We start from the raw sequence: 15,716 nt of genomic DNA on the forward strand, positions 1-15,716 counted from the left end.
TCTGTAGTCTATATGAAGTATTGATATGGGTCTGTAGCCAGAGCAGCCGTCACTGTGCTTTGGTCAGCTTCTGAAGTGAGAGTCCTTTAACCTTAAACTGTAGAACGCTAACCATTATTGATTATTGATGTTGGGGTTGAGGTCGTAGCTGGCTTTGGCTTTGGGGCTCTGTGAGCTGAATATGGAATTCAACGGCGTCAGGAAGCGTAAGATATATATTGTTTTAACAACTTGGTTTCAAATTCAATGAGCGATCGGTGTTCTTCATCTTCTGGGACTCTGTGAATACGAAGCTCGTTTCTCTTGAGCGGCTCTCCAGATCGACTCGTGTGTTGTTTCACGAGCTAGCAGCAAGTCCTTCCTCTCGCGAGCTGATTCCAGGTCTGCTTACCCCTTGACCAGTGAAACACATATTTCACAGGGGGTACGTCACTGAAAACAAATGCAGAACAATTGCCGTAGACGGCCGTGCGAGGCCCTCCAGCAGCCCGTCTTGGTGAACGACGCTCGTTTCTCCACCTGCAGCTGATTCTGCCGCCGTCTTCCTGAGGACCGACTATGGTAACAACCAGGTTTCTGGTTTGTTATTCATTTTCACTTCCTTTGCAATCTCCTTGCTCTCATATTCAACTTAGTATCATACATCTGCGGCTTTATATTACGGAGGTATATTGAATAACCGACTCTGAAGCACCAGACATCCATGTTATTCATTCTGCTTTCATATTAGATTAAGTTAGTCAGACTCTACTAAATGTTTGCAGCGGGTTAAAACTGAGTTGTTCATTCACCCGATGTCTTCTGCCAGGCGCTCTATTCATCACTCCGACTGAGACCAGCTACCATCGGGATTTAGGAAACACCACAGCACTGGTGGAAATTACAAAGTACGCCCGGCCTCCTGCCATGGCCCTGCTGATACCCCCCCCCCCCTTTCTGTTTCATGGAAGTCTACAAATTATTCATACATTTGTCATATTCATTAGATGTGTTTATGGATTTCTGGAACGCGTTTCATCTGGTCACATGACATCATCTCCTGTCCATCCTGGAGAGGGATCCTCCTCTGTTGCTCTCCTGAAGGGTTCTTACCTTTTTTCCCCTGAAGGTTTTTTTCTGTTGTTTTGGGAGTTGTTCCTGATCCGGTGTGAGGTCAAAGGTCAGGGATGTCGTCTGTGTACAGATTGTAAAGGCCTTTGTGATTTTGGGCTATGTCCAAAATAAACTGAGTTGGACCTCCGTCCTGCCAAGTGTCTGAACCCAGCTGCCACGAGACAACATGTCCTGCATGGAACAGCCCTGGTCAGCATGGCTCTGCACACTTCACAGGCGTGGGTCCCACATCTTCACAGGACTAAAACCAACTGGGCCTGGGGCCAGATGTGCAGCTGGGTGCAACAACAAGCCACATCTGGTCTGCATTCAAACATTGCGAGAGCAGGAAGAAACCCGAGTCCCTGTGAAGCTGCTCTGGACATCTGAACAGAGCCGTGCAGCCGGGTGATATTCATCCCCTGGTGTAGAACCTGCAGGGCTCCAGTGATCATGCATGATCTGATATGGAGGAGACATCAGCCACCAGCGAGTCTGGAGTCTAGGGCTGCAACAACGAATCGATAAAATCGATAAAAATCGATTATTAAAATAGTTGGCAATGAATTTCATTATCGATTCGTTGTGTCGCGCGATTATTACGGCGCTCAATAAGTCACGGAGCATAAACAAAGTTGATTTGAGTGCAGAGCGGCGCAGGAGAAACAAGAGTGTAGCAGAGGGAGAGGAGAGAAGGAATGCTGCGTTGTGAGAGCCAATCAGCGCTGAGCTGCTCCTCTGTTGATGAATCTAATTGGCTGCTGCTGCTCACGTGGCGCTGGATGCGGAAGTCCTTCACGTAGTCGGAGACATTCACGGAGCTAAGTGCGCCTCCGGGTGACGTTATGAACCCAGACACCAGGGCGCTACATGTCACGACGTGTGTGGCATTTCCACAAGAGTATAACGTAGAAAACGTGGTTATTTATTCCGTGGCGGATAGCGGAAAATATTTTTCCACGGAGAAAGGCAACGGAGATAAGCCACGACGCCACGCTGTGAGCGCTGCGCTGCGCGTGCAGATATTTAACGGAGCGGAGCAGCGCGTGCGCTCTGATCGGGACACGTCTCATCAAAGATGTTCTATTGTGAAGAGCACCACTTCACATGTTTTCCGCGTCTCACTGCAATCTCAACGGCAGCGGGCCAGGTGGAAAAAAAATAATATCTGAACGCGTCTCTGATATTGTTCAGGGGGCCACATGGGGACCACTGCTCAAGAGAGGAAAGCTGTCAGTCTGTTTGTGACGGGTTCATCACCATGGTGACCAGTGAACAGGTTCATCACATGCTGACCAGTGAACAGGTTCATCACCATGGTGACCAGTGAACAGGTTCATCACCATGGTGACCAGTGGATCTCCAGGACCTTTCCATGACTTTAAACCAAATTTCCATGATTAAACATTTTGTGAAAACTGTCTATAAGTGACAAAGTGAAAAGATATAGTATTTAAACTAACAATGAGAATTCCAAAGCATACCGTATATATACCATGTAAATTAACATCTGAATAAAACAAATTTGCATTACTTTTCCAAATATTTTGGGATTATATTTTTTTCAATTACTTTTCTAGGCCTGCTAATAACCATTTAAAAATGCCATGACTTTTCCAGGTTTTCCATGACCGTACGGACCCTGTTTTGAATAAAGGGTTGAAAATTAAAGTGTTTTTGTTTTTTTATCCGATTAATCGATTAATCGATAAAATAATCAACAGATTAATCGATTATCAAAATAATCGTTAGTTGCAGCCCTACTGGAGTCCTTCCTCTTCCTGGACTACACCAGAACCAGGCCTGGACCGCAGCTCCAGCAGGTCTTCCTCAGGCAGCTGAAGAAGTTCAACGACCACGATGGTTCATCCTCTGCTCCTCCACCGGCGGCTTTCCATCTGCAGTCGGGTTCATCCACAAAGACCAGGACCCCACTGACCCGGTCTCATCCACAGGACTATAAAGACCAGGACCCCACTGACCCGGTCTCATCCACAGGACTATAAAGACCAGGACCCCACTGACCCGGTCTCATCCACAGGACTATAAAGACCAGGACCCCCACTGACCCGGTCTCTCATCCACAGGACTATAAAGACCAGGACCCCACTGACCCGGTCTCATCCACAGGACTATAAAGACCAGGACCCCACTGACCCGGTCTCTCATCCACAGGACTATAAAGACCAGGACCCCACTGACCCGGTCTCTCATCCACAGGACTATAAAGACCAGGACCCCACTGACCCGGTCTCATCCACAGGACTATAAAGACCAGGACCCCACTGACCCGGTCTCTCATCCACAGGACTATAAAGACCAGGACCCCACTGACCCGGTCTCTCATCCACAGGACTATAAAGACCAGGACCCCACTGACCCGGTCTCATCCACAGGACTATAAAGACCAGGACCCCACTGACCCGGTCTCATCCACAGGACTATAAAGACCAGGACCCCACTGACCCGGTCTCTCATCCACAGGACTATAAAGACCAGGACCCCCACTGACCCGGTCTCATCCACAGGACTATAAAGACCAGGACCCCCACTGACCCGGTCTCATCCACAGGACTATAAAGACCAGGACCCCACTGACCCGGTCTCATCCACAGGACTATAAAGACCAGGACCCCACTGACCCGGTCTCTCATCCACAGGACTATAAAGACCAGGACCCCACTGACCCGGTCTCATCCACAGGACTATTAAGACCAGGACCCCACTGACCCGGTCTCTCATCCACAGGACTATAAAGACCAGGACCCCACTGACCCGGTCTCATCCACAGGACTATAAAGACCAGGACCCCCACTGACCCGGTCTCATCCACAGGACTATAAAGACCAGGACCCCACTGACCCGGTCTCATCCACAGGACTATAAAGACCAGGACCCCACTGACCCGGTCTCATCCACAGGACTATAAAGACCAGGACCCCACTGACCCGGTCTCTCATCCACAGGACTATAAAGACCAGGACCCCACTGAACCGGTCTCTCATCCACAGGACTATAAAGACCAGGACCCCCACTGACCCGGTCTCTCATCCACAGGACTATAAAGACCAGGACCCCACTGACCCGGTCTCATCCACAGGACTATAAAGACCAGGACCCCACTGACCCGGTCTCATCCACAGGACTATTAAGACCAGGACCCCACTGACCCGGTCTCTCATCCACAGGACTATAAAGACCAGGACCCCACTGACCCGGTCTCATCCACAGGACTATAAAGACCAGGACCCCACTGACCCGGTCTCTCATCCACAGGACTATAAAGACCAGGACCACACTGACCCGGTCTCTCATCCACAGGACTATAAAGACCAGGACCCCACTGACCCGGTCTCTCATCCACAGGACTATAAAGACCAGGACCCCACTGACCCGGTCTCTCATCCACAGGACTATAAAGACCAGGACCCCACTGACCCGGTCTCTCATCCACAGGACTATTTCAAACAACCTTGCACATCTTTTCTGAACTTATTCAAATACACATGTTTTACATTTTTAGACTTTTATTTTAAAATAGGTGCCAAACCAGTACTTTTAAAACGATACTGGTGCCTCAACCGATACTTTAAAATAAAAAACAAGCACAAAACAATGATTGACAATAACGACATTAAACACCTCTTCTTCGGCCACATTCCCTGTAAAAGCCGTTCTCATGGCGCACGGACAATATCTGACGGATGTCTGTCGCTCGTAGCTAGCGCTCGTAGCTTACGCGAGCTACGAGCGCTAGCTACGAGCTAGCTTGGTTATAATGGCTCTATTATTTGTTGGGCTACTTTTATGAATGCAAGACTTGCTATCAGCGTCACGGTACTACTCTGGTTCAGGCTGCTCGTCATCATCGCTCTCCACGAGTCACCAGAGAAGTTCAAAAGATTAGTTTTTTTCAATTTCAATCTGCTCAGGCACTGAAAGGAAGCACCGAAATGTGCATTGCGTTCCTGTCCAGTCGGCATCGTTCGTATAGGAGTGCCATATTGGCAACGGTTTTCGGTACCCAACCCTAATAATTATCCGTACATGATGCTTCCCAGCACCGATTAATTTATGCTGTACCAAAAAGGGTGTGAACATTCCATGAGCCGCTCTGAGAAGCTCGGTAGCATCAGTGCTTGTGATAAAGTTAGGTAAGATTTACACACAATCTATTGGTCCAGGGCAGCTCATTCAAACTCAACTACGGCCGAAGTAATAAGTCACATAATCAATGTGTTGCCACGCAACAGAAAATCAATTAACAACAATTCTATTAATATATTCGGACTGCAGCTAATAACAACATACATACAAGCGATTTAAAGAAACAACGGTTCACATTTAGGAGGATTAATTGGCAGGAATAGAATAGAATATGTTGTGACTACATTTTCAGTAGTTTATAATGACCTGAAACTTATAATCATTATGTTTGATTTAGCCTAAGAAAGTTCATGTATATCTACTGAGAGAGCCAGACCTATTGCACAGCAGCCCAGACAGGAGGACAGGGGGCGAGGAAAGGACTGGGTCCACTGGCTGCGTCTGAAGGTCCTGACTCCTGGCCCCTGCTTCCTGCATCCAGCCCGAGCCTGGACCCGGCCTCCTACCCAATGGCCCGGCCTCCTTTCTGCCTCAAAAGGCCTGGCCTCCTTCCCAATGGCCCGGCCTCCTTTGCGTCTCAAAAGGCCTGGCCTCCTTCCCAATGGCCCTGCCTCCTGCCTCAAAAGGCGTGGCTCCGATGGTCCGGCCTCCTTCCTATTGGTCCAGCCTCCTTCTCAATGTCCCTGCCTCCTTTGTGCCTCCTGCCTCAAAAGGCCTGGCCTCATTGGCCTGGCCTCCTTCCCAATGGTCCGAGTTGGTTGTTCTTTGGACGAATTTTAAAAACAGGTGGCAAGCTGAACAGCACCGCAGACTGCATTTCTAATTCCAACGGCAGAGAAAGACGGTTGGCTCAAATGTGACGGTGCTGCAAGAGGAACAGAGAACTAAAACACTGTGTCCGGAGTGCAGGGAGATGACTGATGGCTTCTGAAGTATGGAGGACTTAAAATGACTTAAGTATAAATAAATGAATACAAGAATAAATAAATAAATGCTTAAATAAATGTATAAATGAATAAATAAATGCTTAAATAAATGTATAAATAAATAAATAAATGCTTAAATAAATGTATAAATAAATAAATAAATACAGGAATGAATAAATATAAGTTATAAATCAACAAGACATCATTAAATAAATATATTTCTGCATTTCTTCATTTATCTATTTATGTGTCCACACGTATTTCTTCATTTATTTATGTGTGACATTTACGTGTCCGTATATTCAAATGAGCTGGGCGGTCCGAACCTCTGTCTAAAGCATGATTGGTCACAGGAGTGTGATGCACCTGGTGTGTTGTGCTCTACTATTTCTGCCTGGCACATGACGCTGAAGTTGACTCGCTCAGCTCACCGTTAGCAGAAGTTAGCCTAGACAGCTTTTTGACTTCAGCCGTTTATCAATTCCAAGAACACTGAGTACTAGTGATGGTGAGATGAAGCATCGAACCACTTCAGCCAATTGGTTCGAGAAAGGGTTCATTTCTCGAAGCTTCATGTGCTCACGAAACCCCCTACTGGCCAAGTGCATAATCACAGGCAGCTGTATCTGAACCACATAATGTGATGCATTGAATGTGTGTGTGTCTGTTATGGCTGTTGGGAATGACTATGAATTACAAAAATGTATGACCAAATAATTTCTGTACATAAATTATCACATATGTGCATAATAAAATATTGTTTTAATGTATTCTGTGTGTGTTAATGTTCCCAAAATGGTAGTATCATATGATATGGCAGGTTGTGTAATAATGTTATTTTGTCACTTTAGGAAAATGGCATGGGCTTAAGCAGGCAGAGGACAGTGAACGTGTGTGTGTAACTAGGAAGAGGGGACTGAATATGCTTGTGTAACTTGGACAGTGATGTACAGGACAAGGGACATTCTATTCATTTTTATTCAGAAATAACAGTTTCTCAACAGTTCCATCTTATCACCTCTCCTTCTCTCCTCACTCTCCTAACTCTCCAAACTATTTCTCTCTCTAAACTCTCCAAACTCTCAACCAACAACCCACATTTTGAATGGCCTGAGGGGTTTATATTGCTGTCAAACCTCCCGGCAATATCTGAACCACTTCCCGAAGCAGTCACGTGGTACAGCCGGGCAGCGAGGCTTCGGACGTCATCATTTCTGGCTCCTCCCCTAAATGAAGCAAGCCTCGATACGCGCTTCGAGGAAACGCCCCCTCCATTACTCGACACACGCTTCGAAGCGTCGGCACATCTCGTAACAACACTACTGAGTACAGACGTGTGTTCTTTTGGAGTCTGGTCTTTGGAGTCTGGTTTTGGGAGTCCAGACTCTCGAGGACGCAGGACGGTCTTTCTGGTCGTGTGACGTCACCACATCAACTGTTCTTGTTCATGAATTTACTCCAATTATTCACTGTAACATACTTTACAGTGGAGTAGAATGTGTTGCGGTGTTCACTGTTGTTTGGCGTAGGCTACGAATAAACGATAATAAATATACAACGTCTCGTAGCTTTCCTGACCCAGGGTCGCTACAATATGAAGTTATGAATCTTAACCCTCAGTCAAATTGACGTAACGTTATCTTTTAGTAAATAATAAACTCGTTGTGCTCTTTAGATCCTCAAAAACCTAATTATATCTCATGTTTAGCCGCTACGGAGACGTCAGAGCCAGCGGAGCATTTCAAAAAGTCCTGCCGAGATCAGGCTTCTCTCGGCGGCCACACATGGCGCTGAGCGCCCGGAGCTCAGAGGTCCCGCGAGCAGGACCTCAAATCTCCGTCGCATATCCTTATTAGGCTGAATCTCGATAAACCGACCACAGATTTGATGCTTAAACTACTAACTTCTCAGCTGAAAACATCCTTAAATTACATTCCGTGACTCAACAGTAGTATTTAGAATGTACAGACAAGAATGCATAATAAACGCTGTTCGTCTACAGATCCAAGTGCTAGGGATCGATTGCTTCTGTCTTGCTCCCTGACTTGACCAATCCTGTTCAACAATGAGGTTCGGACCGCCCAGCTCATTTGAATATACGGACACATAAATGTCACACATAAATAAATGAAGAAATACGTGTGGACACATAAATAGAGATATAAATAAATGAAGAAATACAGAAATGTAGAAATACATTTATTTAATGATGTCCTGTTGAGTTATAACTTATATTTATTAATTGCTGTATTTATTTCTGTATTTATACATTTATTCTTGTATTTATTTATACATTTATTTAAGCATTTATTCATTTATTCATGCATTTATTTATTTATTTATACTTAAGTCATTTTGAGTCCTCCATACTGAAGTTGAGCCCAAAACCTTTGCTCCGCTTCATACTGAATGAAGAACCATGAAGATCAACGAATGAACCGATTGATAATGAAAGGTATGCATGTATGCATCTATAAACGTACATCGCTGTGAACGAGTATTTTGTCCCCCTCTACAAAATGCAGTTTTAATGATCTCATTCTGATAAGTCATGAGTGACTGATTAAAACACGTCTTCTGGAAAGCAGAGCTACATTTCAGGAGGCTGAACACTGCCAGACCTGTTGGATCTATAGATCACTTCAATAGAACGGGTCTGACAACGTGAAGCAGGCTCTCAAAAGAAGAAAAGATCTCACAAAGCAGCACATCGTCTAAAGAAGTTCAAGAACAGATGAGACCCAAAGGCAACGCGTCTCTGTCTGTAAAGGGTTCCAACGCCCTGTGAGGCCTTGGGACGACGAGCCAAGGGGAGAGCCACTACCCAGGAGGGGCTGGTCTACCCAGGACTCATCCAGGAGGTCATGGAAGACCCCAGAACAACATCCAAAGACCGGCACCCCTCACTGGCCTCCGCCAAGGTGCGTGGTCACGACTCAACAATGTGAAAGACACATCATGGGAGAGTTCCAAGGTCACTGCTGACCTCACAGAACACAAAGACTCCTCTCACATTGGCCAAAAAACATCTTGTTGATCCACGAGACTTTGGGGGAGACTTTCTGTGGACGGACGGGATAAAAGTTTATCTTTTTGGAAGGTGTGCGTCCAGTTGCGTTGGTTTAGGAGTGGTCAAAGACTCTGTCAAAGAGAGGCTGTGGCCTGAGCTGAATCAAGACGTTGATCTCCACAGCATCCAGTGGGTCTGCAGAGACCACGACTCCTCCACAGCGACGGACACTGATCGTCACTTACTGCAAGCGCTCGATTGCAGTTGTTGCCGCCAAAGGGAGGCGCAACCAGTCATTAGGTTGGGGAGGCAATTACCTTCTCACATAAGCCCAGGTAGGTGTGGATTGCTTCATAAATGAAATCATTTATTTCTTTGTCCAACATTAAAATGTGTTTGATGATCTGAATCATACAAGTGTGACAAATATGCAAAAAAAATCTACATACATATAAATATTTTATATATATATATATTACATATTATATAAAAATATAAATATATTATATAAATACAAATATATATATATATATATTCCAGACTACCTTCCTGCCCAACATTACATGCAGGTATGCTGACTCCGGGCCTGCTGCAGTCACCCTGAGCTGTGGCCGTATGCAGAGCCCCGTGATGACTTATGACTGATGAGAATACTGCAACCACCAAACAAGGCAGGTCCTGCTGCTCCTGGAGCCGAGAGGGGGAGAAGCCCTGGGAGCAGAATGCAACATCTACACCGTCCCTACAGCCCGACGGAGCACATTTCACCTCTTGATGCAACTTCATAGCTTATTTATACGGGTTTATTGGGATGGGCTGCGACTACCAAGTATGCTCTACCGATAGCCGACATTGTGATTCTTCCCACCGTTAAAGGAACACACCACTGCAGCAGTGCACCAGTAAAGCCATACAAACACTTGTTCTCAAGTGGTAGTGTTTTTCTATCAACATGATCAATTCTTGTGAGTCCAAGTCAATACATAACTCTGGCGTGACCCCATTAGAGCGTGGTACTGCAGACCCACGCCACAGAGCTGGAGGCAGAACCCGGTGCACTGGGAAATGTCGTAATCACCAGAGTCCATGGAGGCGAGTGGTCGTTGAACTTGGTCCTGCAGCTTTTGAATTTGTGGAAGTTGGCCGGCGATCACATAACTCTGCCAAATAGTTCACTGGTCAAAAGAACTGGTCAAGGAAACTCCAAAGAAAGCCTTTGAGAAGCTTTAGGAACCGGTGGAGGTGACCAGCTGAGGACTAATCAGATGGTGAGCTGGACAGACCGGCTGTGTTACTAGAGGTCTGAAGGTCGCCCAATAAACCAGATATAGCTTTAATAACACTTACATAAGACCTGCCATCCCCTCAGGATCAGCACCGTGTATATCTGATGTCCTAGTACTGCCAGTGCACACGCTTGCCAGAAGCGTGGAGTACCAGTGTGTTCACACGCTGAACACTGGGAACACTGGGAACCCTGAGGCAGACGTAAAGCTTCAGCTGGAGGTCCTGGCTCACAGAGGAGAGGCCTGCAAGGGTCACAGGTCACACGGTGACCCGAGGGCCTCACGACGGACCCCACGCGCTGAGGCGGGATGGTGGTCTGACGTCACTGAGTCAGTAAATGATGACTCAGCCGGACCGGGTCTGAGGGACCTGCAGCGCTGCTAGCTAGCGGGAGAGGAGCGGGAGAGGAGCGGGAGAGGAGCGGGAGAGGAGCGGGACGCAGCTCACCCGGCTGAGCACATGAACCCGGCGCGTCGCCATCGCGGCGGCTAGCAGCTAGCTCACCTCATACTGGATGTACTGCTTCCTCCACTCCGGCGTGATGTGAGCCGAGAGATGCTCCGTGAACTTCATGGCGGCGGCCCGGTGGTCCCGGTGGGTTCGCAGAGAACCGGGAGCAGCAGGTCCCCCGAGCGGCGGGAGGTTTCGCCCTCACGTTCACCCGCAGAGTGTCATCCGCGGATCATGCCGCGCGGTGAAGGCGGGGAGGTTCCGTCGGTAACCGGGCAGCCGTTAGAGCCGCTGCGGGCGGACCGGGAGCGACATGCCTCTGAGCCGTTTGCTGCTGCGCCAATGTCGCACACTGGCGGTTAACGTGAGCTGTAAACAGTAAACGGTAAACAAGCCCACTGTGCGCGAGCGGCTGGGTCTCGCGCTCTTCCCCCTCCTCTCGCTGTTGCTCAGCCTCCACTTCTCGCCCCACCTCCCCGCCTCGCGCTGCCTTCAGGTGCAGTTAGAAATATCACGACGTCCCAGTGCGGCGCGCACATGAACGCTGCTGGGGATCCGGGAGGTGCGGCCCTCCTCCCGGGGGCCACCCAGAGAGGCCGGGTAACCGGGTGGTGTTCACCCTGATGGCGGAACAATGGGCGACACACAGCGACTCAGTCTTCGCTGTATATCCGCTCCTGATTCACTCAATTTCACTTTCATATATGAATTAAAAAGTAGCCGTAGTGGCTGATTCTTGCTCCGGATAACTCGGCATTGATACAGCTGCGTGTTGTTCCTCTTTCACTCGGGTTATATCTGATATATCAGGGGACAAAACGCTGTCGTTATTAAAGCTCTGTATTCCGATGATTCATGAACGTCACATGTGAGGTCGCCAGCCACCGTGGCGAGAAATTACGTTGATTGTCTTTTTTGTGACGGACTCGATTCAGACGGAGAGTTCCCCTTTCTGGCCACTGGGGGTGCTCGTGCCGTCACAAGATCCATCATAAGCAGAAACGACTTGGTAGAATAATGTAGCTACAATAAGTATCCCACAAGGAGCTAATGGGGATTTATCATTTATATTTGTGGGTGTAAAGTTGGAAATGAATAACTACTACCTATAGACAAAGCCTTTTAAAATAACAAACAGCACACTTGAGATCAGCCACTGCTCATCAACAGGTGTGTAGCCTACCTGAATGGCATTTGTATCGTAATGATTAACTTGCGTCCATGAATTAAATATCTCCTGAAGGATCAAAATCATACGAAAACTGTATTTGCTCCTGATATCACTGGCAGAGGCTATTTCTATTACACCTCTCCAAGAGTTCAGCTGGTCACAACATTAAACGTGACCCGGTCACAAGCTTTGTTAAATTCAATTCAGTTGATTTTGTATAGCCCAATATCACAGATTACACATTATCCTCAGAGGGCTTTACAATCTGTACACATACGGCATCCCTGACCTTTGACCTCACATCAGATCAGGAACAATTCCCAAGAAATAGCAAACAAAATTCAGGGGGGAAAAGTGAAGAACCCTTCAGGAGAGCAAGAGAGGAGGATCCCTCTCCAGGATGGACACAACAATAGATGTCATGTGACCAGATGAACAATAGATGTCATGTGACCAGATGAACAATAGATGTCATGTGACCAGATGAACAATATATGTCATATGACTAGATGAACAATAGATGTCATGTGACCAGATGAACAATAGATGTCATGTGACCAGATGAACAATAGATGTCATGTGACCAGATGAACAATAGATGTCATATGACAAGATGAACAATAGATGTCATGTGACCAGATGAACAATAGATGTCATGTGACCAGATGAACAATAGATGTCATGTGACCAGATGAACAATAGATGTCATGTGACTAGATGAACAATAGATGTCATGTGACCAGGTGAACAATAGATGTCATGTGACCAGATGAACAATAGATGTCATGTGACCAGATGAACAATAGATGTCATGTGACTAGATGAACAATAGATGTCATGTGACCAGATGAACAATAGATGTCATGTGAGCAGATGAACAATAGATGTCATGTGACTAGATGAACAATAGATGTCATGTGACCAGATGAACAATATATGTCATGTGACCAGATGAACAATAGATGTCATGTGACCAGATGAACAATAGATGTCATGTGACCACATGATCAATAGATGTGACTAGATGAACAATAGATGTCATGTGACTAGATGAACAATAGATGTGACTAGATGAACAATAGATGTCATGTGACTCGATGAACAATAGATGTGACTAGATGAACAATAGATGTCGTGACCAGATGAACAATAGATGTCATGTGACAAGATGAACAATAGATGTCATGTGACCAGATGAACAATAGATGTCATGTGACCAGATGAACAATAGATGTCATGTGACCAGATGAACAATAGATGTCATGTGACCAGATGAACAATAGATGTCATGTGACCAGATGAACAATAGATGTGACCAGATGAACATTGGATGTCATGTGACCAGTTGAACAATAGATGTGACCAGATGAACAATAGATTTCATGTGACCAGATGAACAATAGATGTCATGTGACTAGATGAACAATAGATGTCATGTGACCAGATGAACAATAGATGTCATGTGACTAGATGAACAATAGATGTCATGTGACCAGATGAACAATAGATGTCATGTGACCAGATGAACAATAGATGTCATGTGACCAGATGAACAATAGATGTCATGTGACCAGATGAACAATAGATGTCATGTGACCAGATGAACAATAGATGTCATGTGACCAGATGAACAATAGATGTCATGTGACCAGATGAACAATAGATGTCATGTGACCAGATGAACAATAGATGTCATGTGACCAGATGAACAATAGATGTCATGTGACCAGATGAACAATAGATGTCATGTGACCAGATGAACAATAGATGTCATGTGACCAGATGAACAATAGATGTCATGTGACCAGATGAACAATAGATGTCATGTGACCAGATGAACAATAGATGTCATGTGACCAGATGAACAATAGATGTCATGTGACCAGATGAACAATAGATGTCATGTGACCAGATGAACAATAGATGTCATGTGACCAGATGAACAATAGATGTCATGTGACCAGATGAACAATAGATGTCATGTGACCAGATGAACAATAGATGTCATGTGACCAGATGAACAATAGATGTGACCAGATGAACAATAGATGTCATGTGACCAGATGAACAATAGATGTCATGTGACCAGATGAACAATAGATGTCATGTGACCAGATGAACAATAGATGTCATGTGACTAGATGAACAATAGATGTCATGTGACTAGATGAACAATAGATGTCATGTGACCAGATGAACAATAGATGTCATGTGACCAGATGAACAATAGATGTCATGTGACTAGATGAACAATAGATGTCATGTGACCAGATGAACAATAGATGTCATGTGACCAGATGAACAATAGATGTCATGTGACTAGATGAACAATAGATGTCATGTGACTAGATGAACAATAGATGTCATGTGACCAGATGAACAATAGATGTCATGTGACCAGATGAACAATAGATGTCATTGACACTAGATGCCATGTGACTAGATGAACAATAGATGTCATGTGACCAGATGAACAATAGATGTCATGTGACCAGATGAACAATAGATGTCATGTGACTAGATGAACAATAGATATAGATGTCAATAGATACCAGATGAACAATAGATGTCATGTGACCAGATGAATATCAATACATAGATTAATATAGATACATATGATCACATATCAATACATATGATTACATATCAATACATATGATTACATATCAATACATATGATCACATATCAATACATACGATTACATATCAATACATATGATCACATATCAATACATATGATTACATATCAATACATACGATTACATATCAATACATATGATTACACATCAATACATATGATTACATATCAATACATACGATTACACATCAATACATATGATTACATATCAATACATACGATTACATATCAATACATATGATTACACATCAATACATATGATTACATATCAATACATACGATTACATATCAATACATACGATTACACATCAATACATACGATTACATATCAATACATACGATTACACATCAATACATATGATTAAACATCAATACATATGATTACACATCAATACATACGATTACACATCAATACATATGATTACATATCAATACATACGATCACATATCAATACATACGATTACATATCAATACATATGATTACATATCAATACATATGATTACATATCAATACATATGATTACATATCAATACATATACATATGATCACATATCAATACATATGATTACATATCAATACATATGATTACACATCAATACATATGATTTCATATCAATACATATGATTACACATCAATACATACGATTACATATCAATACATATGATTACATATCAATACATACGATTACATATCAATACATATGATTACACATCAATACATATGATTACACATCAATACATATGATTACATATCAATACATATGATTACATATCAATACATATGATCACATATCAATACATATGATTACATATCAATACATATGATTACACATCAATACATATGATTACATATCAATACATATGATTACATATCAATACATACGATTACATATCAATACATATGATTACATATCAATACATATGATTACACATCAATACATACGATTACATATCAATACATATGATTACATATCAATACATATGATTACATATCAATACATACGATTACATATCAATACATATGATTACACAT

The 15,716-nt window shown here is 44.2% G+C and overlaps 1 protein-coding gene across 1 annotated transcript in view; it reads right to left on the reverse strand.

Moving 5' to 3' along the window:
- Window positions 1–13,515, reverse strand: part of LOC130197876 (xenotropic and polytropic retrovirus receptor 1 homolog) — a 60,167-nt gene extending 46,652 nt beyond the window's left edge. The window contains exon 1 of the mRNA XM_056420841.1: window positions 10,927–13,515. Coding sequence (XP_056276816.1) covers window positions 10,927–10,995 — 69 coding nt within the window. The 5' untranslated portion in view covers window positions 10,996–13,515. The remainder of the gene's footprint in view (window positions 1–10,926) is intronic.
- Window positions 13,516–15,716: the final 2,201 nt, after the last annotated feature.

Source organism: Pseudoliparis swirei, chromosome 8 (genome assembly GCF_029220125.1).
Source record: "Pseudoliparis swirei isolate HS2019 ecotype Mariana Trench chromosome 8, NWPU_hadal_v1, whole genome shotgun sequence".
Lineage (NCBI taxonomy): Eukaryota > Metazoa > Chordata > Actinopteri > Perciformes > Liparidae > Pseudoliparis > Pseudoliparis swirei.